The sequence below is a fragment of the Sparus aurata genome, chromosome 23 (assembly GCF_900880675.1).
Source record: "Sparus aurata chromosome 23, fSpaAur1.1, whole genome shotgun sequence".
Classification (NCBI taxonomy): Eukaryota; Metazoa; Chordata; class Actinopteri; order Spariformes; family Sparidae; genus Sparus; species Sparus aurata.
In genome coordinates this window covers 5036605-5061784 of record NC_044209.1, presented here as the reverse complement: position 1 = coordinate 5061784, position 25180 = coordinate 5036605, and the positions used below count along the sequence as shown (strand labels likewise).

The 25180-nt window shown below is 41.2% G+C and overlaps 2 protein-coding genes across 4 annotated transcripts; both read right to left on the bottom strand.

Annotated features, from left to right (window-relative positions):
* Positions 1-1745: 1745 nt before the first annotated feature.
* On the bottom strand, positions 1746-6098 carry LOC115575020 (complement C1q-like protein 4). Of its 2 annotated transcripts, none has more exons than XM_030406764.1 (5): positions 6010-6098; positions 5848-5919; positions 5739-5769; positions 3030-3274; positions 1746-2300 (listed from the first exon to the last, which is right to left on the bottom strand). In XM_030406764.1, exons 1-5 carry the CDS (start codon positions 6022-6024, stop codon positions 1986-1988), a joined length of 678 nt encoding a protein of 225 aa, XP_030262624.1. In that variant the 5' UTR covers positions 6025-6098; the 3' UTR covers positions 1746-1985. The 2 variants fall into 2 exon arrangements, with proteins under 2 accessions (XP_030262624.1, XP_030262625.1); XM_030406765.1 differs by having other exon boundaries at positions 3045-3274.
* Positions 6099-16185: 10087 nt separating this feature from the next.
* On the bottom strand, positions 16186-24957 carry LOC115574888 (insulin-like growth factor-binding protein complex acid labile subunit). 2 transcript variants are annotated; one of them, XM_030406517.1, is made up of 7 exons: positions 24837-24957; positions 21980-22415; positions 21255-21400; positions 19214-19382; positions 18951-19113; positions 17139-17393; positions 16186-16869 (listed from the first exon to the last, which is right to left on the bottom strand). In XM_030406517.1, exons 2-7 carry the CDS (start codon positions 22283-22285, stop codon positions 16847-16849), a joined length of 1062 nt encoding a protein of 353 aa, XP_030262377.1. In that variant the 5' UTR covers positions 22286-22415; positions 24837-24957; the 3' UTR covers positions 16186-16846. The 2 variants fall into 2 exon arrangements, with proteins under 2 accessions (XP_030262377.1, XP_030262376.1); XM_030406516.1 differs by having other exon boundaries at positions 16186-17393.
* Positions 24958-25180: the final 223 nt, after the last annotated feature.

Below are 25180 nucleotides of genomic sequence, written 5' to 3'. Positions count from 1 at the left end.
GTGTTTTGAACAAAGGCTGGCATCATCTTGCCAGCAGAGATAGACAGGCTCTACATATGCAGCTTGTGATATTTCATAGTGTGGTCCTGTAATTCATTCAGTGTGCGAGGGGCTGTGTTTCACCTGACATACGATATGTGAATGCTTTTGGTTGTCGACGAGTGACAGAGTTGGACCAAATGCAAAAAGGAGCATAAACAAACCAAGGTTTAGTCAGTCAGTCATTGTCATTGAGATGTTTCCATCTGGTGGACAGTCAGTGTAATGCACCTTAGACAAAACACTGACTTAATACCATTTGTTTTGGACAAAGCATTTACATTTTATACTGCCAATGCAGCACATTTTTTCATCAAAGTCATCAGGTTTTTCAGTTTATTTTGTAAGGTCAACTCTTCATTAGTGACCTCTGATTCAAAAAAAAAAAAATCTGCCATCATTAAGCAAGTTTAACTTTATTTCCCAGCTCGGTCTCTCACGCTTCTCTATGGCCTATTCATGCTGCTGCTGGACACAGATCCAAAATGCTGCAGCTTCGCTTTCTACACCAGAATATACATGAACGGAAAAGCTGATTCCTTCTCTTCTGTTCTTGCCTGCATATTACTTTCCACTCTTTTGTGATATTGCAGATAGGTCCAAATACATGTATATGTACCATGTGTGGACACATCTAACACGAACAGTCTTCTATTGTGTGCTGCATGTGTGAACAACCAAATTTGGACAATATCCTGATCTGATTCTCTACATATTGTCCGCAATTCATATTTGAAGTGGGCTCAACCAAGACATCCTCTTGCTGAGCATTGAAGACTATTTTACTGCTGTCTTGATCCTTGTTCTCTGAGGTGGTACCTGCTCAGGGTCACATCGTACAGTATTCTTTGGTGACAGACCACTGTCATTTTGTGCCTCATCTGATGCAAATTGTAATACTTGTGCACGTGCACCTCTAGTGAGCGAGTGTTTGTTTTTTTTACTTACCGTCTTGTAGGGCTGCACGATATATCGTTTGAGAATCTTCATTGCAATGTACGTGTGCGCAGTAGTCACAAAGCAGGGCCTGCGATGTAGGAAGGAGGAAAATGAACTCGTCTAATTTCAAGGGTACCTGACACACACTGCACATGGAGTGAGTCGCTGGTAACAACACTGAAAAATGAGCAATAGCAAGAGAAAATCACAGAAAACGAAGACTTGGTGCCAAAAAGGAAAGCAACATCAGTTATCTGGAATTATTTCAGTTACAAGAAGGATGATATTGACCAAACACGTGTTCTGTGTCGACAGTGCCTTGCATCTGTTGCCACAATGAGAGGTAACACATTTACGTCGGTACCACGCAGCTCAGTATGACAAAAACAGGTAAGATCAGTGCAGGTTAATTGTCCACAAGATAGCAGCAGTGCAGCAAAGCATAAAGTGCTATTCAGGTCATCTGATGAAAATTCCTGTATTTTTTCATATCACAATATATATCGCAGGGTTAAAAAAAAAATTACGATGTCAGTTTTTTCCAATATCGTGCAGCCCTACCATCTTGCCATGCTGAAAAAAGCTATACAATGGAGAAATTGTTATAATTATGGTTCCCACCTGTCAGTCATTGTTTAGCTCGCTGTAGCAAGGTGACAGAGAGACTACTTTCTAATCCAGTACAAGTTAAATAAATCTAACTTGGACATCATCAGTTTTATTAAACATATAGATTTGGTCCAAAAAATTACGTTCTTACCAGACAATCAGTGTTTTGGCGTTAAAATCTTTATGCTTTTACAAACAGCTCTGACACATGCTGAAACAGGTCACATGCTCCAGTAAGGAAATGGTCGTATTTCAAATTAATCCCGTCTTTTAGGTCACCCTTTCTTCATGTAAAGTGGGGCTGTTAGAACTATCCAGTTGTTACAACCATGGCTGGTTTAAGATGCATAAAAATAAAAGCTAATACATATATAATACAGGTACACAGCTTTCCAGGATTAATCCAAGAGGAGGAGGCAGAGCAGCATGGCGATGGCCACAGTAGACAAAGTAGCACTCTGGCCTGCAGAGACAGACACTATGCTCTTAGTGTGGCCGAGGCTGGGCAGTGGACAGGAGCTGCCGGAGCCATATTTCCCTCCGAGCGTGGACACACCCTCACTTGCCAGCAGGACACCAGAGAAGGTGATGGTTTTGGAGATGGTGCTAGCCCAGGCGCAACTCCCCACAATCTGCTTCATCCAAACCGGGTCACCTTTCTTCAATTCATCCATGAGGTAGCAAGTGTTGAGGGTTGTGTCACCTCCGGACACCTGGGGGACAGGAGTGGAGGGTAAGCATTCTTAGGCACATTGTTTTGTAACTCAGCTTGGCAATTTCAAAACAGAACCAAAGACTAGGACTCAAGAAGCAGACTTGATACACAATTGCATTTAAAACCACAGTACGTTAATTACAGCACAGCAACAAAGGTGTCAAATAATGGCAGGCAGATGCTTGGTCAGAAGGGCAGGCTAAGGTCAGGTGAGAAAGACTTACTAAGCAGGAACAAACTCACACAAGGGAAAAACTGGGAGAGACTACTTAGAAATACTCTTGAGGGGAGACAATGAGACAGGTGTGACACATTAGGGCTGGTCAGATAAACAGGTGGAAAACACAGAAGAGCAGGAATGGAGGGAACCTGAAACAAGAAATTGTGTGAGTGACAAAATAAAACAGGAAACAAAAGACATGAAACATGAGGATAACAAAATAAGGGAATTTAACTAGTTTCATAGGCTATTGAATATCAAATGCATGTAAGTCTTCTCTATGGCATTGGTATTTGTCACTCAACTCAGATTTGAATGCTTGTTTGTTTTTCCTTTTTGAGGAGGAAGGACTTGTGTTGGCTGCACTGAAAATTAGGCAAGGGACTTGATTTAAAGTGAAAAATGGAGCTCTTCTGTGTTGTTAACGTAGTCTCAAAACAGTTGTTGTGAGCAAGGAAGCATCTCATATCCACATGCACAAATGCAGTCCTGTAATAGTTTGTGTACCTGAGCATGGCATACCATCCTCTGGTCCCCCTTGACCATGAAGTGCCACAGATTGTTGTGGTTTCCGCGGCAGAGCTGTGCAGTAAACACAAACTGGTAGATGCCAGCGACTGGCGCAGTGAACACACCAGTATCATTGCTGTAGGCGGAGCCCTGGTTAACCAACACTTCGTTAAAGATAATTGGGTTGTACTCGATCTCTCTGAGAATACCCTGGTAGGATGCAAAGAAAAGAACAGCTCCCCCTGTGACACAAAAGTTGAAGGTGCAATTTGTATGAAATGACCAGACTTTGAAGGTAGCTTTAAAAATATAGGGGGCAGCATAACCACTAATTGCTGCTCACTATATTGGATTTGCCACTCTTTGCTGTCGCTATCTTTGGCTGTAGCGACTAGCTGCCATGCTAGCTGCTGTTAGCAAGAAGCCTAGTAAGCTGTGGAGTTAAGTGGACGTATTAGCTGACTGGAGTCTGCACGCATCACAACCTTAGATGAAAGGTGGTGGGCAATTGGGCTCATTTAACTGGCCTTTTAGTGAACATGCCGGATGACAGGGACTTAACACAGCCTCTTAAACCAATGGATGCCAGTTCGAAGGCAGGGGATACTGTACAGAGGTGATTTACAGCGGCTCTGACTAGGACTATGACTCCAGGTACGAGAAGACACAGTAGGCGTTCAGGACGTCTGCAGAAGCAAAAATATTTTCACATCTTACCCCGATGATTGAGGATTTATGCTCTTGGACAAACCAAGACTGTTTTGGTGTTTTGGTTTTATTTTGTTTGATTTGAGTGTGTTTTGCCATGCCTTCACGCCTCAATTGAGCTCCTTTAAGTTTGAAAGAGAGAAACTGGACCTCAGACAGTCTACAGTTGTATTTGCCTCTTTAGTAAGGAAAATAAGTGTAAAATGTTGCCTTATTTTGTGAGACATAGAGCCTTCATAGACGTGTTTGACTTACATCAACACCCTTGTTTCTTTACACTTGGTTGATAATATTTGTTCATTTCTTTTGAATGTTTTAAAGGTCCCATTTTATGAAAAACACGTTTTCTCTGGTCTCTAAATATATAAGCTGGTCCTCCCTGAGCCTACCAACTCCCAGAATGAGGAAAGCAAACCAGTCCTGCATCGTCTCTGCAGCCCACCCAGTGGTAAAACGGCGCTCCTACAGGCTGTTCAGATTCAGCTCCTGTCGTTACGTTTGCAATGCAAAATGGCGTTTGAAGCGAGTTTAATATTAATAATATTAAGAGGGGGCTTGGTTGTCACAGTAAAAAGTCTGGAAACGTGCAGACTGGAGACAGAGACGATGTGAACAGTGTTCAAGAGTTTGGAGACTGTGTTGGAGACAAACACAGCTTTAGATTCTAGGTCATACTGGTATGGTTGAACGACAGCATCTCGGCGAGCCATAGCAATACATCCACCATAAACATTAGCGCATGCTACCGCTAGCATAAGCAGCATCCTCTCCCTGGGAGGGGCATGTAGCAGGCAAGACAGGCGTTGACGGACGGATCTCATGAGCATTTAAAGGTGCAGGCGTAGAAACAGCCTGCTCTCAGTAGAGCTCACTTGAGCGACGTTTAGACAGCTGAAATTCTGGACCACGGATAGGTTTGGGGCAATACATTGCGAATACAGTGTTGTTGGACCTCTGACAGCTGTGTGAAATTGATGAAAAACAGTATAATATGGGACCTTTAAACAAAAGAATCTGACCATATGTTACAAATTGCTCCTTTAAACTACTTTAAAAGAGTCATCACCCGGAAATCGATATTTCTCTCGTTAAATCATGCATATTGGTGTTGGACCTCTGTTGAAACTTGCCTGAAAAGCTGGAGTTTGAAAGTGGCTTATTTTTTTTAGCTTTGGCTCTTTTTCCGAACAGGAATAGCGCACAGTAGTGCACGTTCCTAAAGCACGAGATTTTGACTCTGCTCCTGTGGTGACGTTACCACAGGAGGCTACTTGCATAAGCATCGGCTCACAGCCGTCCTCAGCCAGACTTTCTGAGTGAGCACGCCGAATCTGCTTATTTCTCTGTCATTGTCACGCCATACATCGTCACCGCCAGCATTAAAACTCAGGTCTTACATGTAAAACACGAGTGTGAAAAGTAAGAAGGAAAAAACAAAGAATTTACCATTCAGAGACATCCTGCTGTAAACGTGTCTCTTCCACCGTCTCTGCCTCTTCACTCTCCCATTCGGATTCCGACTCCGGCTCGTACATAAATGCCTGAATTCCGTAAGGTTCGTCATTTAGTGTGTGCGCCATGACAGCGGGCTGTTTATGTTTTGGAGTCTGTGTGTGCATGCAGGCTCGCCCCCCATTCCGGCTCTGTCCTTCCTGCGGCCAATCAACACGCGCCTCATTACATATTAATACAATGCACATCCGGACCGGTCAAAACCTAGCGCATAATCTCGCGTGAGAAAGTCGCGGTATGAAAAAGTGTCAGAACAAGCTCTATGTTTGATTTTTTTTTTATTTATTTTTTTCTAATAAGTTTTAAGAATTGATCCAAAGCGATCCAAGAGGGACTGGATATGTAAAAAACCAGGTGATGACTCCTTTAATAATTTGCCATATACGCAAACAACAAGCGCATACATTCATACGTAGCATATATACAGTATAATGCATGAGCTCCTTATCTCATACCTAGATGCAGATATATAGAAACACCACATACCCTGTTGTCTGGCTGCTGTTTGGCGTGATATCTGTGGAGAGTCAGGAGACAATTGGTTATGTTGAGCCGGCTGAGTTTATGGTTCTTGGTCAAAGGTCAGTTCGCTCACCATATCCAATGGTCCTGCCACAACCAATCTGGTCACACACAACACTGTTACAATAACAAAAGCAGAACATATCTGTAACAAAAAGAACAAGAAAATGTGACTCAAAGACATCCAACAACTTAACACCAGACATGACAGATAGACAGACAGGTAGTCAGGTACCTTGATGGGGCTCATCTTCCTGCTGAGAGCTATACAGTACTAATACACTCCACCAGACTTCTTGTTAAGTGTCGCTTAGCAGACAAAGTCCATCTGATGCTGCTGTTACAAAATCTGTTTGACTAACTCATGCCCACCATGCAAACACACACACACACACACACACACACACACACACACACAAATACCATACAAACTTGAACATTAGGTTAAGTCTTTGAAGTGCGTGTTTCCACAAAGTTGCTTTAAGGACAGACCAAGGCTAGCATAACAGCTATTTCAATGTATTTACTGTACCGTTTTTAGACTGTCTTCCCAAGACTGTCCTCAGTCATTTCAGTAAATGCCCAAAAATGTTTACATTCAAGTGAAAAAGCCCTATAGTGGCCACAGTATTTATGACAGGAGTAAAGGAGGACGTCAGGTGATGCTTTCATAGAGGAACGATATCTTTATAAGAGAGAGGTCGGGATGGATGGATGGGTCAACAAGCATTGTAATACTAATTGACAAATTTGTTTTAGCTTAGAACTTCTCACATCAATGTCGATTTCCAAAGGGTTATATGACTGACTGCAGATGAAAATGCCTCTGGACACAACTGGGTGGACCTACCACCACCACTCAGAGCAACAAAACACGACCAACTCCCAATCAGAACAATGGAATGGGTGTCGTAGCACTGTTGCAAGTTGGGGAGATGCTTGGTCGGTTTTCAAGCAGGACACAAGTTACACAAAATCAGAAAGCTAAAATGTATTTATGAAAACATTTGAGGTAGTTAATAGGCTATGAAGTCACAGAATTGTATTCATATTTATTCAGCATTGCCTAGTCTAACAGTTTTAATCTGAGTTTAGTGAGCCCGGTGATGCTTTTTTGTCATCATATTAAACCCACCCCATAGTAGATAAATGTTTGTGATTGGCTCGTCACAAACCAGGATGCAGGGTAATCTGTGTGAATGGGTGACAAGAAAAATCTGCCCGAGCAAACTGAAACATAAGCTTGCAAATTCCTCTGATTCCCAGGATAACGCATAAGGGATTCACCAAAAGCAAAGTATACTAAATGTGATGCATGTGACTCAAAGACTCTGCTACGGTTTTGCTCCGTCATCCGTCAACCCCCATCGGCTCCGTTTTTAGTGCAGCACGCCAAAGCTGGAGTTGTGAGACCTAGGCATTTCTGCAATAATTACAGAATCACGCATAGAAAAAAAAAGTGTTGCAAACCAACAATTAGAAGAAGTGCTTGGATTTGTCTTGGATTTCTTGGAGTGTTTTCTTATGAAAATTAACTGAATGTTATAAATTCAGCTGAATTGTTGTGCTGTGCTCCGGCATCGGGCAGAAATAGAAGCCCTGCATATCTGCTACAGATTGCCAGAGCTGCAACGGAGGAGTAGAGTGTACTGTGTACACACAAAAACTAGAGTAGAAACTTTCAGCTACACTACCGTGGAGGAGCAGAGACGGACCAAATCCAGAATTTAGGGGTAATTCCCACCTGCCTCAAACAAATAAGGGGCAGTATTTTTCCCCTTCTCAATGTTAAGTTCAAACCCTTTATTTATTTTATACATTTCCTTTGTTTTCTATGCGAATTCATTTTTGAAAGTTGTTAAAATTGTGAAGGCCAAAACATGTTGGCCTTTCCAGCTGGTTGGAATGTTTCACTTCAGTTACTGTCAACACAAAAAGTCATTCATGTTTTGTCAATTATAACAAAGTTTTCTAAAATGTACAAAAGAGTGGAATAGCAGACACTTAAATGTTTGGGGCACAAAAGAATGAAGGCTATGAACTGCATCATTCAAGACCATAAATATAGAATACAAAAATTATAATAAAAACATAAAAAAAAATACTATAGCAAATATATACTGTATGTTTGAGGCTCACAAAGTTGTACAGTTTCGTGCAAACCGTCGTGGTGGTGCGGTCCATTTTGATGCTTCGCCACAAAGCATCAAGTCCTTACAACATACAATTTCCCATCTACACCATATTGGTCACAAGTGTAGAATGGCCCTGAATACATCTATGCATCAATACTGTGTCATATCCATTGCGCCACCTACTGGACACAGGACGTCAGACAAACTGCATCCGATTTACATGACATTTACAGGTTGTTTTCTAACCGTTACAGTTTGTGTTGCCATTAGTTACAAACAGCCAATGTTATTTACCAGTCTGAAAACAAAGTTGCGAGGTCAGATGATGATAAAGGTCATTTCTTTCTAGAGCGTCTGCATCTTTGTGTTAACTAACTCACTGGCTAAGGATTTAAACTTCTATGAAGTAGCCAGCTCAACTTTTTCGTCCTCCCCTGCAGCAGAATAGAGGCTGCAGTGACTCACTATCCCCTGCCCAGCTGCTTAGCAGTGGATGTCTCTGCAATGCAATACACAGGCATTTTGGACATAAAGCCAGAACTGTTACTTCTTCACACTCTGTTGGTAGGGTAAGTTCATTTTTTACTAAAATGATGTAAAGCTCGAACAAAATGTTGATGAAGGTTCTCAGTCATCCATGTCATAATTCATCCATTCCAAGTGCTAGGCAACTGGACATGTTTTAGTTTCTTGAAGACTTTTCACCTCTCCGATAACATAAGCCTTCTTCAGCTCTAACTAACTGAAGGGGAGTTGCAGGGTTTAACCCCTGTGTGGGAGTGTCCTTGCAGAGTCATTAAGGTCAGGTGTGAACAGAGTCATTAGGGTCAAGATCTTAAAAAGTGCACCTTTAAATGTAATCACTGATGCCAAAGTTTCATATGCATAAACAATGCACAAACAATTACAGTAAAAAGGGGCGGAGACACAGCTGCTCCTGTGTAGGCAGTTCTCTGTGGTGGTGTCCTTACAGAGCTTTTATTTACATTGTTAGGGTCAGTCCAGGAAAAAGCTAGAGGAAATTGGAATTTGTCCTCTGATTAAACAAAAATACTGACTGACCCAGTTCGATTAGCCTTGCACTGTTCCACTGTGGTGTTCCGTGTTGGTTACAGAAGTTAAGATCAGGGAGGCCATTTCTCTATGCCAGCACTAACCCTTATAGTGTTATAACATGCTGCACCAGCACTGCCATAACACTGTAGGACAGATGGTAGGAATAAGATCGATGCAGCCAGACCAGGAATATCCTTTTGATTCTATCGACAGCCACACATCACCAACACAACCAAGTAAAAGAAACTTAAGAAGGCATCCAAATGCTGTTCACTAATTAATAGCCTTGATCAGTGTTATTTTTACATTAGGCTTATACGCTGTATACACATTAAAGGAACATCATGTTAGATGAAAATTATAGCTAAAATTATTAATATTAGTAGGATGTTAAAGACGGTAAAAACAGATTTTTGTGTGTCATTCCCAATTTGTCAAATAGTAGATTGATGCTCTGGGTTTCCCGACTTGTCAAAAACTGGCGCATTTTTGTGTTTTGGTCTTTGAGTCCTCTGGTGCCCTCAAGAAGATGTCCTGGTGTGTCATTTTTTGACTCACCAGGCAGACTTTGTGGTTTGCCAATCAAATCCAAATTTGCACATGGATGATAATCCTTCGCCTTAAAATAACGGCTTCAAAATCATTTTAATGCTACAGTGACTCGTAATAAGGCAAAGTGAGAGGGTAGGATCACAGGGTTCATACATTACATTTTTCCTTCAAGATACAAGTTTTACACAACACATAACACTGACAAATCACATGACAAATCGTGACAGATGTGGGATTTGGATTTACCACAGTTGTGTGCCAAATCTCATTTGTGCATTTGTTTTGGAAGTGAGTGACAGAGAGACCACCAGATGGATCGCGATGAGGTAATGTATTTACATGTGATTTCATATGTTATATGTGTGATCGGACCTGAGCACAGGCATATATATAGCATATACAGTCATCAGATGAATCACAAAACTGTTTCAGAAACACTTAAAAGTTCATGGTAGTCACTTTAAACAACCCCCAACACACACACACACACACACACACACACACACACACACACACTTCATCAATGTAGTTCAGTCCAGCGGTAATCATCTTGACATCTGGCCTATGGCCTCAATAGGACTGTTTTTCCTCTTTCCCTCCATCAGTCTAGCAGTAATCCTCCAGAGACATATGGTCTGCCTAAAGACCTCTGCCTCTACTTCTGTAATTTTTTAAAATCATTTTCTTATAATTTCTTTTTTTGGGAGAGCAGGTTGGCCCTTGTATTTTGGGTGTGTGTATTCATTTCTCAGCCTAGCATAATGTTATTTCAGTCTTGTCTTGTCATTAGGGATGTAAACATTAAATGTCCAGTGTGTAGGATTTAGTGGCATCTAGCAGTGAGGTTGCCACCTGCAGCCAGATGAACATCCCTTGTCTTGGTTTGGTTTGTCCGTTCTGGGTTACTACAGAAACATGGTGGTGCCCTCAATAGCTATAAAAGGCTCATTCAAACTTAAAGGTCCAATATTATATTGTTTTTCATCAATTTCACACAGCTGTCAGAGGTACAACAACACTGCATTCGCAATGTATTGCCCCAAACCTATCCGTGGTCCAGAATTTCAGCTGTCTGAAAGTTGCTAAAGTGAGATACTATACTATAGATACTATACTGAGAGCAGGGCATGTGAGCGGAGCGGAGCGCAGAGCGGGTTTTAATCCAAAGGCCAGAGCGATGGTTCCGTTTCGCTCCAGTTCCGCTCCAATACCGCTCTCCACGAGTCTAGGGCATGCACAAGTCCACACAGACACACGTGTGCCTTCAAGGAGGTCATTCGTTGAGAGATGGAGTTTGTAAAAATATATTTTGAAAAGCAAGCAGACAGGCGCACCGTCAGCCGGGGGTGGGGGGGAGTGTCCGTCTGTCCCCGCGCTTTTTTTGAGCGATGGAGCGAAGGAGCGAACACCCACGTAAGCGGGGAGCGGAAATTCTCGCCACTCAGCTCCGCTCACATGCTCTGACTGAGAGCAGACTGTTTCTGTGCCTGCACCTTTAAATACTAATGAGCTCCATCTGTCAACGCCTGCCTTGCCTGCTACAGGCCCCTCTCAGGGAGAGGATGCCGCTTGCGCTAGCGGTAGCATACGTTAATGTTTACAGTGGATGTATCCCTATGGCTCGCAGAGATGCTGTCGTTCAACCATACCAGTCTGACCTAGAATCGGACCCAGAAGGAGAGGCTCCTGAAGAAATTCAGACTCGTTTCACAATGGTTAGTGTGTCTGAATGTGTTACTTAGTTTGTATGTGTTGCTACAGTTACTACCATGTAGCTCATGCTAGCTCCTGCTAAAGGTGAAGACAGGGACGGACTGGGACTTCAAAACAGCCCTGGACTTTGACTCGGCCAACCCACAACAATCGGTACACGGAAAGTCATCAACGCCCGGCACGGGGGTCACAATACTTTAATCATGATGCTCGTGAGCATGAATGCTTCCAGGTGTTCTTGTGACTGTGTACTCCTTATTCGACTTTTGATGTGTTTGAGAACAGAGAAACTTCTCTCACAGGCTACCTGTGTCACAGGCAGAGTAAGGAGGAACTTGTATCCTGAGCCAAGGATGTGATAGGAATCTGTGAAGCAGGGCATGTGAGCGGAGCGGAGCATGCGGGGAGCGGAGCGTGCGAAATATAGTCGGAGAAGAAAAGTAAAAGCACAACAGTTTTTATATATACTGTATATAGCCTATTTCTTAAAGGTCCCATATTATGAAAAATACATTTTCTCTGGTGTGTACATACATAAACTGGTCCTCCCTGAGTCTAACAACTCCCAGAATGAAGAAAGCAAACAATTCCTGCATGGTCTCCGCAGCCCATAGAGATGGGATTTATGGCTCTTTGAGGGGAGCCGGATCTTGGTGAACTGTTCCTTTCAAAGAGCCGTTCAAAAAACTGGCTCATTTGACTGATTTTTTACATTCATTAAGTTTTAAGAAGCCAGCCTTGTGGTAACTCATTTTATCTTGGAAATAATCACAGTATGATGGGGTGAGACGTGTAACAAAATAATACAAAATTAGATATCCTACCAATAACTGAGTTTGAATTATTCTGAAACATTGATTATAACCTCATTTGACATGTGTGGACTAGATTTTAAAGTCTGATCTGGATTCATTGTAAATATACCACAAGGTTGCGCCATATCACTCTGCTTTGACAGTGACATCACTATTTTGGATTTACCCTTTGAACAAATTGTTTGTATGTGTGTAAAGCTACCATGACTTGTTATTCATGCAACACCTTAACACTTACAAATAAACATTAAAAAACAAAGCACTACCTGATGTGGAGGCAGGGGAAGCACTAGCATTTTCAGTGTCAATGGAGATTTCATTGTCACTATTGCCTGAGTCAGTTGGCTCTCTTCTCACCTCTGCCACTTTTACTGTTGGGTGTTGTGTTTTGAAGTGTCTATGCAAATTATTTGTTGAACCGGACGTAAAAGAAATATTTTCATGACAAATATTGCATTTTGCCTTACTGTCTTCCACAAGAGAAAAGTGCATCCATATGCTGCTCCGTTTCCTTCGGCTCATTTTGTCCAAACGACGACGTCACAACACACGACAGTGACAGCCTGGTGGTAACTCATTTTGTCTTGGAAATAATCACTGGGAGTTATGATGGGGTGAGACTTGGAAAAAATACTGTCCTCCTCCTAATTCAGACCACTGCAGCTGCTCTGCTCTCCGAGGCAGGGGCAGTCACGTATTTCTGTTTTTTTTGGGGGGGGGTTTTCCGCAAAGGCAGCGTGCACAACTCAGGTGGCATCATGCTACATTTGCATATCTAGTGATATAAAAAAATAGATAAATAAAAAAAAAAAGAGCGGTTCCCAGCTGCGACTCGGTTCCCATCGTTCATGTCAATGAGCCGTTCAATAGAATCAGTTCGTTCATGAACGTCACAACTCTAGCAGCCCACCCACTGGTAACACGGCGCTCCTACAGGCTCTTCAGATTCAGCTCTTTTCGTTACGTAACGAAAGGAGTCATTATCATAGGCCGGCCTCCTCAGTGAGATGATAGGAGATATCCAAGAGGGTGTTCATCCCTGAGGTGAAGTTCAGTGTGTCCAGCGGTAAGTTAGCAGTGTTTCGCAGTGTCGTCGCCCAGAGCTAGACACGCAAATTGCTCTGTTGTTGGTTGTATAAATCAACACCATCATCAAGTGCCTATATTCTGTCCCAGCTACAGAACAACAGAAGAGACAGTGGTTGTGGCAATTTCTCTCGTTAAATCATGCATATTGGTGTTCGACCTCTGTTGAAACTTGCCTGAAAAGCTGGAGTTTGAAAGTGGCTTATTTTTTTCGCTTTGGCTCTTTTTCCGAACAGGAATAGCGCACAATAGTGCGTGTTCCTAAAGCACGAGATTTTGACTCTGCTCCTGTGGTGATGTTACCACAGGAGGCTACTTGCATAAGCATCGGCTCACAGCCGTCCTCAGCCAGACTTTCTGAGTGAGCACGCCGAATCTGCTTATTTCTCTGTCATTTTCACGCCATACATCGTGACCACCAGCATTAAAACTCAGGTCTTACATGTAAAACACGAGTGTGAAAAGTAAGAAGGAAAAAAAAATAATTTACCATTCATAGACATCCTGCTGTAAACGTGTCCCTTCCACCATCTCTGCCTCTTCACTCTCCCGTTCAGTTTCCGACTCCGGCTCGTACATAAATGCCTGAATTCCGTGAGGTTCGTCATTTAGTGTGTGCGCCATGACAGGGGGCTGTTTATGTTTTGGAGTCTGTGTGCATTCAGGCTCGCCCCCCATTCTGGCTCTGTCCTTCCTGCGGCCAATCAACGTGCGCCTCATTACATATTAATACAATGCACATCCGGACCGGTCAAAACCTCGCGCATAATCTCGCGTGAGAAAGTTGCGGTATGAAAAAGTGTCAGAGCAAGCTCTATGTTTGATTTTTTTTTATTTATTTTTTTTCTAATAAGTTTTAAGAATTGATCCAAAGCGATCCAAGAGGGACTGGATATGTAAAAAACCAGGTGATGACTCCTTTAACAACAATGTGCCGGCTACGGTTCTTGTTAGTTATTTTATGTGTGCTAACCAATTCACGTCGGACTGCCTCAGTAACGAGGGTCAGTACAAAGCTGGCTTTGCCTTAACACTGACCCTCGTAAAAGGATAAGTCCCACCCATACGGGACCCAGCAACTTCACCCGAGCCACAGGTAAGTGTCGCCATGCTTTGATAGTATTACAGTTGCCTAAGAACTATAAGTTACCTTTACCCAGGGGCGGACTGGCCATCAGTGTGTTCTGGAGAATCAAAGAATGGCCGGTATCACCATCCACCCGTGATGATGAGGGACAGAGGGATGAGAAGTCTATCCTCTGTATCAGTTTTTTGTTTTTCCGACTACAAATAGTCACTCCATACAATACATAAATCATTTACTTCAAATCAAGAATTAAACTGTCACCACTATCACCATTGTCTTTTTGTGCTTTTCTTCTTTTATTACTGATGGTGAGATCAATTGTACCAATTTAACATGTTTTTTTTTTAATTGAAACGAGGTGAAATATTTAATAAAAATAGCTTATAGCTTTATGAACATTTTATTAAAAAGATATCTTTAACCTCTTCTCTATCCAAATACCGTTTATACAGTCCTTAAAAGTACCACACAGTGATCGTAAAATGTATTAAACGTGGGCTGCAGATGACAAAATCACACGGTATCAACGTTTTTCTTTTATTATTATTTAGCATCATTAATAGTGTGAGAAACAGTTCATTATCGTACAACTTGGCATTTATGTAGTTGACAATTTAGGTGCAGTGGGGGCGTCTGCCATGTCCTGGGGGGGCGCAACTGTTTTGATGATGGCTAAGTTGACTTCGATAAATTAACCTAAATCAACAGATATTGTCATATCACACTGTAACACATATAGATGAGCTCCCCCTCAAGACACCTTTGAACGTAAAGGCAACTACTTACTGGAGCAAAATAAAGAACAATGGGACTCGGCCTGATATTGCACAATTAATACAACTATTTACAATTTAACTGTTAGGGTTAAGTAAATGCAGACTTATGCTACTACTCAACTACATCTCAGAGGCAAATATTAATATTTTTACACCAATACATTTGTCTGACAGCTTTAGTTACGAGTACTTTTCAGGTTATCTTCCTCACCTTTCTGTCCAGTGAGAACCATGAATCTCAAGATTTGTTGATTTCGAATGTTTCTCATAAACCGAAGCATGAAATGTTCCTTTATGTGTTGAAAATGTTTTTCCCTCTTCTTTGCCTTGAGGCTGAAACCAGGATACTTTTCTGACTTTTCCCAGATGCACTGTTCTCAAAGGACAGCAACACTACACTCAAATGATAATCTTACAGACTATGATGCATTGTTGTAGATGAAACTACCCAACGGTATATAAAGTGGCTAAAATGAGCTGAACCTTAAACATCTACAGCAGCTTAATGCAACATACACAATAATGCAGGAGACATATTAATCCAAAGCAATAGATACAGGCTGGTAGATATAAGAAATCAGTCAAACTGAATGGTATTTATTTTAACTACATGATCGATTCGCAACTCTGAATTGTGGTAAGGTTAGCCATGTTGACATGACAACCACAATCAGTTGGAGCAAGTGAATGCCACCAGGTTACGTATGACGAAAAACACATTAATGCAAGCACTCCTGGAACCCACAGAGATTGTCTATCAGGGTGGTCTGAGCGATTTTTTAAACCAGATTGAAATCGCCCAAAACAGACATACATTGCTGCAACTGATTGACCCAGGTATTCAGAAAACGTGACAGTCATAAATTATGAATACACATCATAATAATGACACTGATGAAGATAATAACAAAAAACAATCATATTCTTTTTTTGTGGCTTAAGGAGGGCGGCTCTCTGTTGCCCTCTATTGACCAGCCACCCCTGCATGAATGAGAATGGATGTGGAACCAATGCTACTGCAGAATGCCCCGGTTTCTGTGGTACATCCTCTACCCAATGGCCATGTATATGTTTAAACTTTATGTTTAATCATCTTAATTTGTTATTTATGTTGTTACAACACTGTGCTTATGGTCTGGTAAGGTTTAGACACAAAAAACAGAGCATTTTATAGATAAACATGCAAACAAGTACATGGTGGTCAGAATTTATTTTAGTGATAAAATTGAAGGTGAAAGAGACTGAAAGGACATCGCATCGTGGTTGCTGCTCAATTCCTGAATTCCCTCATTGTTCTTCATAACCAGTTCTTTTTTACCAGATCGCATGTTGAGTTTTAAGCGGGAATAGTCAGAAAATTATTTTACAGTATGAGTATGTTTTGTAATTGAATAAGCCTGAAATTGGCTAAACTAGTTAATAAATAGCTTTAACCATGCGGCATGCATGTAAAAAATTTAATTTACACTAAATAGAATTAAAATGTGTATTATATTCATATAAAAAAGCCCGTAGCCTGCATTCACACACCCCCAAATAAACACACACACACACCTCTAAAGCCCTTGTACTGTGAAGTGAATATATGAGTAACAATTCAAAGCACAAAGTGTCCTTCAAGTCTTCTGGACAGACAGTATGCTCTTGCCTGTTTGAATATCCAAGGCAAAAGAAGACTGTCCTTACAAACTATCGTCCATGTGTGTTCGGCCTTCCTTGATGCTGCATTCCTCCTTGTAACTGGAGGACCCTGGGAGGTAACGCTTCAGTAGAACTGCAACAGTTAGTTGTTAGTCTGCATCTTCTTCTGATGAGGATTCTGCTGTTTGTCTTTATCATTTATGACAGTACATTAGGAGTCTTGGGGTTTTTGTACTGTTGGTTGGACAAAACAAGCAATTTTAAGATGTCACTTCGGACTCTAGGAATTTGTGATGAGCATTTCCCGTGTTTTTTTGACATTTTACAGATTAAACAATGAATTGATTTATCATAAAAATTAATAATGATAATCATTAGCTGTAGCCCTTCTCCTCAGTCTCAGAGTCCCCATATTTTTTGCTCTCCTCTTTCTGTAAAAGCCTTCTCTGCAGGCTCTAATGGGCTTTATGATTGGCTCTGTGACTCAGTTTCCCAGTTCTTACCAGCGTTCCTCTTCCTGGTCCTCTCTGCCATTACCAAAGCCGCCACCACGGTGACTATGACAGTGATGGTGATGACGAGGACAGTGGCTGTTTCTGCGATGCAGAGCTGGCTGTCAACCCAGGCCAGTGAGGACCCGGCCAGCTGCGGCGGGTCCTGGCACGTCACGTTGCGGTAGTCGTCGATGTGGAGGTGTCGAACATACAAGATCTTACTGAATACGCGATGCAGCTCACAGTCGCAGCTCCACGGGTTGCCTGGTGGAGCAACAAGAAAGGTAATTGTCAATATCAATAAAGATGATGATGTAGGTGTGTCAAGTCAAACATACCCAGAGATTATATTATATTTATTATTTTTTTTCATGGTCTGATTCTCTGAAATTGACTTTTAACTGGTTTAACAGCTTCAGTTTAATATTGATGCCTCTTTATTTTCTATTACCATCAGCAAGAGGATTTGCTATTTCTGTTTCATAGAAATAGTATTCTTAATGCCTGTCAGCCACAGATTCCAAATTATTTGAGTTGGATATTCAATAATAATGAAACTCTTTATTATGGCAGAGTGATGAAGGAAGCTGCTCTGTGTTCTGGTGTACGGCACTGAGAAAGTAAAGATTACTTTGTTCCACCATTGTCATCTTTTGTCCACAAGGGGGCGCCAGACTCAACAAATGAAAGTTCCTTTTAGTAGCTTAAAGTGCGCTTTATTTTTATTTTGCTTTTAAGTGAAGGCACACCATGAGTCCCAGTAATTTAAAATTAGAAATGCTGTAATTACTTTGAAAATGTACTAACATATTTAATGCCTTCAGTGCACTTTAATTACTATCATATTTCTGTTATGATTAATTCTATTATTTATGGCAGTGAGTTGATGCCACATCACACAAAAGATATCATGAAATATAATCTCATAATTACTACATACTACAAATTATTCAACTTTTACAATTGTATTTTTTGGTTAAAATATTATCTTACTATCCATTTTTGAAAATGGATACAAAATGAAACAAGCAACATTGCTCATAATAGCATGCAGTCTTATATCATTAGAATAAGTAAATTGGCTTGTTTTACATGATAAATTCCTTTGATGTTCTAACAAGTATTTTCTATTCATTGTAAAAATAAGAAATAAGGCTGGGTCACTGGCTGTAGACAGGACATTGTACTCAACATTGTTTAAAATCAAAATTGATTGGTTTATAGGGTTTGCTTGAGACTCATTTTACTCATATTTACAACTTCAGAGATTGTTATATTGATTGATATGTTTTTTGTAAAGATTAAAATACATATCTAAAACTACGCAAACAACCCATGCTGTGCTTGATAACTCATCTGGCCAGGGCTGGAAGGATGGTAGTGGATTTGTGTAAGCCTACTCAGCACTATATACCTTATTATGTTTGCTACATACACTGAAACACAGAGACCTTATATAACTTTAGCGAGACACAGTATGGACGGTCAGAGAGTGGGAAGAGAGAGAGGCCATGAACTGGATGTGCATTTAAGTGCACCATCATTGCTAATGCCCACTGGCTTTGTGGATAACACTCATGACGGGAGGGTAGGAGATGTTCAATCTTGTCGGATAATACCTGCCATCTGGTAGCCAATAGTGCAACACAATATGAAAGCAGCCTACAGCCATAATACATAAAAAAAAAAAAAACATCTTGCCACATGGTGAGATGAATAAACACATCCATATTGTGAGCGAGAGAAGCATATCTTCACTTGATCTTCAACAAAGGTTGACACAAGATGAACGTGTGCAACAGTAGTAGTGATAGTGGAAACCTGACAGCTGGATGTGAGTCGCTTTTGTATGAAGGCTGATGAAGGTTTTAAACTTGAGATGATGCAGGCGGTTTCCCTCCAGAGCAAGAACCGCCAGGCTGTAGAGAGGAGCCAGAGCGTCACTCTCTATCTGGGAGATGTTGTTGTTACTCAGCTGCAGCACCTAGACAGACAGACAGGCAGACAGCTGGGTAATCAGACACACAGGCATACAGGCAAGTTTGTATACACACACAGAGTCATTTCAACAGGTGTTCATGCACCTCTAGTCCAGGTAACATATCCAGGCTCCCCTGCTGCACCACCGTCAGTCGGTTGTTGTGAAGGTAGAGCTGTCTCAGCCTGGAAAGGCCCCTGAACACACCGGAGCCGACCAACGCCAGCTGGTTATAACTGAGATCCAGTTTCTCTATGTTGTCCAGATACTCGAAACTGATGAAAAAAAATTTGAAGAAACAATGATTTCCCGTACTTGAACCGACTCCATTCAAGATCCTTGGAAACTTGGTCCGATCTAGCAAATCAGCCCCCAAGTTTTGAGTGGATTTATTGTAATCAAGGGCGTGTCATCAATGGAGGGTTTTACACAATACACAACAACCTTGAGAATCACTTTGCACTTTGCACTGCAGCTCAAGGAAAAACAGATGTCCTTTGATTCCAGCTTGGAACCAAGTTTTCAGTTTCCAAACCACACGCGTAGTGCTACCAGAGCACAACAGAGTGTTTTCCAAGTTAATCTAGTCAATTAGAAGCTACTGCTATTATCCCACCTTGTAGCAGTGACGCTGACAGTTATCACATTCTCCACAAATGTCCCTTGCCTGGCTTTAACATGGAAGAGAGTTAAGGTGGACTGCTTCTAAAGCTTAGTTCCGTATAAATGCACGGATAATTAGTTGTTTTGTCGTTAGCAAAAAACAATATTGACCTTGAAGTTGAAAAAGGAGCGTCATATAAGAAGCAATACTAAAATCAAAAGCCGGAAAAGTCACGTGAGATATCGCGTGGATAGTTGTTGCTGGAAGACAGTAGCGTTCCACCTTAAAGTGAAACTCTCGCCAGAAAGCAACAGAGGTTTTATTTGTGATTGAATATTAGTCAAACCTTCCTAAAAGCATAATTACGAGAAAAGAGGCACTTTTAAGATTTACCGTAGTTTCGTTTTCGGGCAAGCTCATTTTCAATGGAATGCGGGTTAGGGTTAGGGTTGATCCCCGAGTGTGACCTAACAGGAAGGCTTGAGGAACGTTCCACCATTACCCTCCTGCCTGTTAGGTCACACTCTGTTTTTTGTCTGCCATGACGGCAGCTCGCCAGAGATGCTACTGCTAGCGTGAGTTGTTCAAAAACCTTCTTTTTAGTAAACTCTGTGTACACAAATTATGTTCTCAATGCTCGTGTTCATGTGTAGAGACCCTGGTGATATTACGAGCAAAGTTTCATGTTGTGTCGAGCCTTCTTAGTGTTTTAAAAATAGCGATATTGATTCTAGTGTACCAGTGATTGAAAATTACTCCATTGAAAATTAGCTTGCCCAAAAACAAAACCACAGTAAAACTTAAAAGTGCCTTATTCCTCGTAATTATGCTTTTACACAAATGTTTGACTCATATTCAATCACAAATAAAGCCTTGGTTGCTTTCTGGCGAGAGTTTCACTTGAACTGTCCTCCATGTTACGTAGCATTCGGAGATCAATACTTGCTTGGTATTGCAAGTATTCTTGCTTAAACCAAACGAAAGCGCGACCATATGATGGTTTGGTGAAACAGTCATGTAGTTTGGGAACAGTGATATATTTTGTTTTGTGAGTCACCGGCAACCTGCTATTCTGTTGTGGAGTTATGCATTTGATAAACACTGATGTCCATAGCTTTATCTTCTAGTAGTTAAGATTGTCAATTTGCCACAACTGGCTGGATGTGTAGGATGAGATAGTAAACAAAAAGAGGAAAGTAAAGGGAGGAGCGAATCATCATTTTTTCTCACCTTAAACCAATTAAATATTGTTTTTTCGGCCACATTTCTGTCCACATTAATTAGTTACTCTCTTTTAGCTCTGTTTTTGGTCTCTACCAACTCCTGTGAAGAATATCTGGCTGAGCTACTTTCATTGTAACTTAGTTTGTCTGTCGCTTGGTGCTGGACATGTAGTGTACAGTGAGTCTTTAATGAAGACCGAAACAATGAGTTTGAATTGTCCAGGGCTGTAGGAACAAGGTCAGGAACTATAACATCCAGCAGACCTTTTTATCAGTAGCCCTTTGCACTGCACTTTGAAGAGTCATAAAACGACATGTACCTGTATCCAGATATATGATCTAAGATGTTGTGCTCCAGTCGCAGCTCTCTGAGAGCAGACAGACTGGTTGAAAAGTCAACGGGGAGAGATGTTAACTGGTTCCAGCTGAGATCCAGCTTCTCCAGGAAGGACAAAGAAAAAAATGCCTGTGGGAAGAGAGGAGGACAACGGGAAAGACAGAGAGAAGCATTCATTAAACTAGTGTATCACCCCTTCTTTTACTTGCACAGGCTCCAACTACAATACTCTCCATGTTACCCATCAGCTCTGGCTCCCAGATGAAACCCAGACCATTGAAAACATCTGTTCCCTCCTCCAGCTTTCACTTCATTCCTCCCTCTTTAATCCTTTTATATGTGTATCTCTTACTCCTCCATTCTCACTCCATTCCTACATCTGCTCGCGTTTCTATTCCATTTCCTTCAGTTCAACTGTTTTCAGTGCTTACTTTCAAAATGTAATTTCTTCCAGAGTGTACACTGACACTTCAACAGATATTTCGCTATAACTGAAAGTTACCACTAGTGCTTTCCTCTTACACTTCTATTGACGTTTCAACTGCTGTCAATGCAGCTTTATCAACCGCACATTTAGCTAACCTGAGCTGACAATTCAACTGCTTTCAGTGATGACACTGCAACATTTCATCTAGTTTCAGTGTACATTACTTACACTTCAATTTACATTTTCAGTGCTTTCACTTTCATCTAACCAATGGTTCCTACCTGTGGTTGTATTTCCTGTATGTGGCTGTTGCTCAGCACCAGCATGCGCAGGGACCACAGTCCAGTGAAGACTCTGGTGCAAATCTTGCTAATATTGTTTCCCCCCAGTTCCAGCAGCCATGTTCCGTGTGGGAGGCCCCTGGGGACATGCTCGAGGCCACGGCTACTACAGTTCACCAGGTCAGGATGCTCGTAACAATGGCACTGGTGTGGACACAACCGTGAGCCCACAACAGCTGGAAACAGGGATGTGGTGAAGTAAAAGGCGAGAAGGACGAAGAGAAGGGGCAGAAAACTGAGATGCATATTTCCCCAGGCAGGAAGAGGAAGGACGGGCAGCTTGCTCGATTGAAGTGAAGTCTGGAAAGTTGAATGAAGCTTGGCAGTTTAATTCTGCAAATCACTCCACCAAGCCTCACAGTCATTGTAGACACATCTGAAAGAGAAAGTAAGCATGGCGAAGTGATTTAGTTTTCATTTTAATCTGTAAGGTCAAGCTTTGGTTGACCGAATAAATGCTCAAGGCTGGATCCACACCAATTCTGTCTTTCGGCCCGAAAATGGTGTCCCAGCAATTTTATAGAGGGTAGAGTATTTGGCTGTGGCAACGGCGATCGCATGGGGTTCAGGAAAAACGTGTAGCTGTGTCAACATGTTGCACATATTATCATCTAATTTATTTCAAATTATTTTACATTTCTGTATCACCAATGTTATATCGCAAATAAGTATTCTCATGGTTCCGTGTCACCTGTTGTGGGGGGGGGGGGGGGGGGGTGGGGGGGGGGGGGGACTTTAATTAACAGCACACAAAGATGCTATAGTGACGTAGCTCTACCATCCCGGCAAAACTTTTAGTGCTGGTAGGATGGGCTGTGATTCTCTCTGTCTGTTGGTTAAGTTAGCATAATTTATTTTGTCTTAAACTGTATGTAAACATAACAATATCAGTGCAAACACACTGCTGAATTTTCATGTTTGTTTTAGCCGGCGAACACCGCGATCTATTTTGTCAAATTTGACAGAGATTTTGCCCTCATTTGCTTAATTTATGACCTGCTGCAGGAGAATGAGACAGCACCTGACAGCCTGTGTGTGTGTTCTGACTGTGTCCCTCACTATTCCTATAGGTGTGTTACGGTACGAAATTTGTATTTGTAATTCTGTTATGTACATGCGTACATCCATATATTAAAAGTGCAATTTATTTTACTCATGAAGAAACGGACATGGGAATGGGTCAGGTAGCGGGACATCAGAGTGAGCGTGGCTAAATGCTAAAGAGGGAACATAATGGACATTTCTGTGTGCAACGTTATGTTTCACTTGTGCCCCAGTTTAAAATACACATTTATGATAAGCCTCAAATCCTAGCCGGGGGGGAGGTTATTAGAGTTTACAACACATGACACAGACGGGCCATGGAGGGCCCGGCAACTAAACATTGCAAAGTCAGATTTGGTGTGAGCCAAAATCAATAATTAAAGCTGCATTAATTGATCCGCAGAACTAGCTAAAAAGCACAACACAGATAAATTAAGGCAAATTTGTTAGCAAACAGTTGCCCATTACATGTCAGCTACAGGGAGAGAAAAGTTTGGTGATCACATATTGGAGTTTGTCACTTTAAAACCCTTTTCCATAATTTGATTAATTGTTAAAGGTGCCTTGTAGTATTTCGCCCTATAGTGGCAATATGGAGCAATGCTTTTGTGAGTGAATGTTTGAGTGAATCCCAGTTTTTCAACCCAATACCAAGATAATTGTTGGCAATATATTTTTTTGCAAACCACAACTTTATGTCACTTTATATTCAATTTTTAAATGAATCTTGTGACAACGCTGTGCTCTGCAAAGGTTGAGGTTGGTCTCCTTAATAATCTCCAGTAGTTACAGTCGCCAACTGTAGTCACTAGCTTGGCAGCCTTCTTGCCTGGAACTCTACTGCCATCCCTTCCACCTCACAATATGAAAGTCAAGTCATATACATGTAATGTGAACTAAATCACACGTATCAGAGAAATGTCAATATGGTATGTATGACACGTACGGATGGGAACGTATTAGTTGTGTTGCAGAAATGTGACTTGTCCACATTTTATCTTGGCAAGTGTTTTATGAAGAAGGTAATACATTCAACAAGTTTGTTAGACCTGAAGGATACAGCTGTTACAGTTTGGTGAGTAACACTGAACATGAACATCGCTTACATGAAAACATGGGGACCTTCAATTTGAAATGATTGACTGCAACGTTAAAGTTTCCTCAACTTCCTTACCTTTAAAATTCCCTTAAACGTGGGAGGAACTTGATTTTCCAGCATTAAAATATATGTTTGTTATTACACGACTGTCTTACTTCAGATCTTTCTCCTCATTTTTAGACTTTGTTTTTCATCTGATTTATCCTTCTTTTCCTGTGCAAATGTAATTACATAATCACAGTCATTAAGGGCAGTGCAGCAAAAAGGATTAAATGCTGTGAGTCGGTCACACACAGACACACACACACACACAAACAGACGTAGTATAAAAACAAAACTGGTGTGCAACATTTCTTTCTTATAGAGTGAACAGCTACAGAATGATCTGTTTATTTCCTTCTTACTTAATGTTACTCACAAGCAATTTATTGTATAATACACAGAATTGTCTAATAAGAAACAGCTGTAATGAAAGGGATGAATGAAAAGGGATTTTTCTCCCTGGTTGATAATACATTAATCGCATTTATAAAAGTGGGGAGTCTGAAAACAATACAATGTATTTTTACATTTTTAAGATGACTATAGAAAAATAATAAAAAGTCAAATCTACATCTAAAAAAACTCAAATGTAATGTTCCTGGTCAAACTCACCTTCTCTGCTGATGAAGTACCCAGACAGTCTCCATACTGGATCACCAACTTTTGATTTCCTGATTTCAAGAGATGACTGCTGAACAAAACCAGACAGGGAGATGATGGACAGAGAGACAAAGACAGAGTGATGACGCTGACTCTCAGTGCAGTCAGCTGTGTCAATAATCCCCTAATCCTCTCCAATCGCCAAATGTTTCCTCTCATCCTCTAAACTCTGGCAGCTCATCTGATGTTTTTATCATGTCTCGCTCTTTCGCTTTATATAAAGACTGTCAGTGTCTTGTGAAGAGTTTTGTGTGTAAATGATGGATAAGAACAGTAGAATATAACTACCCATAGCT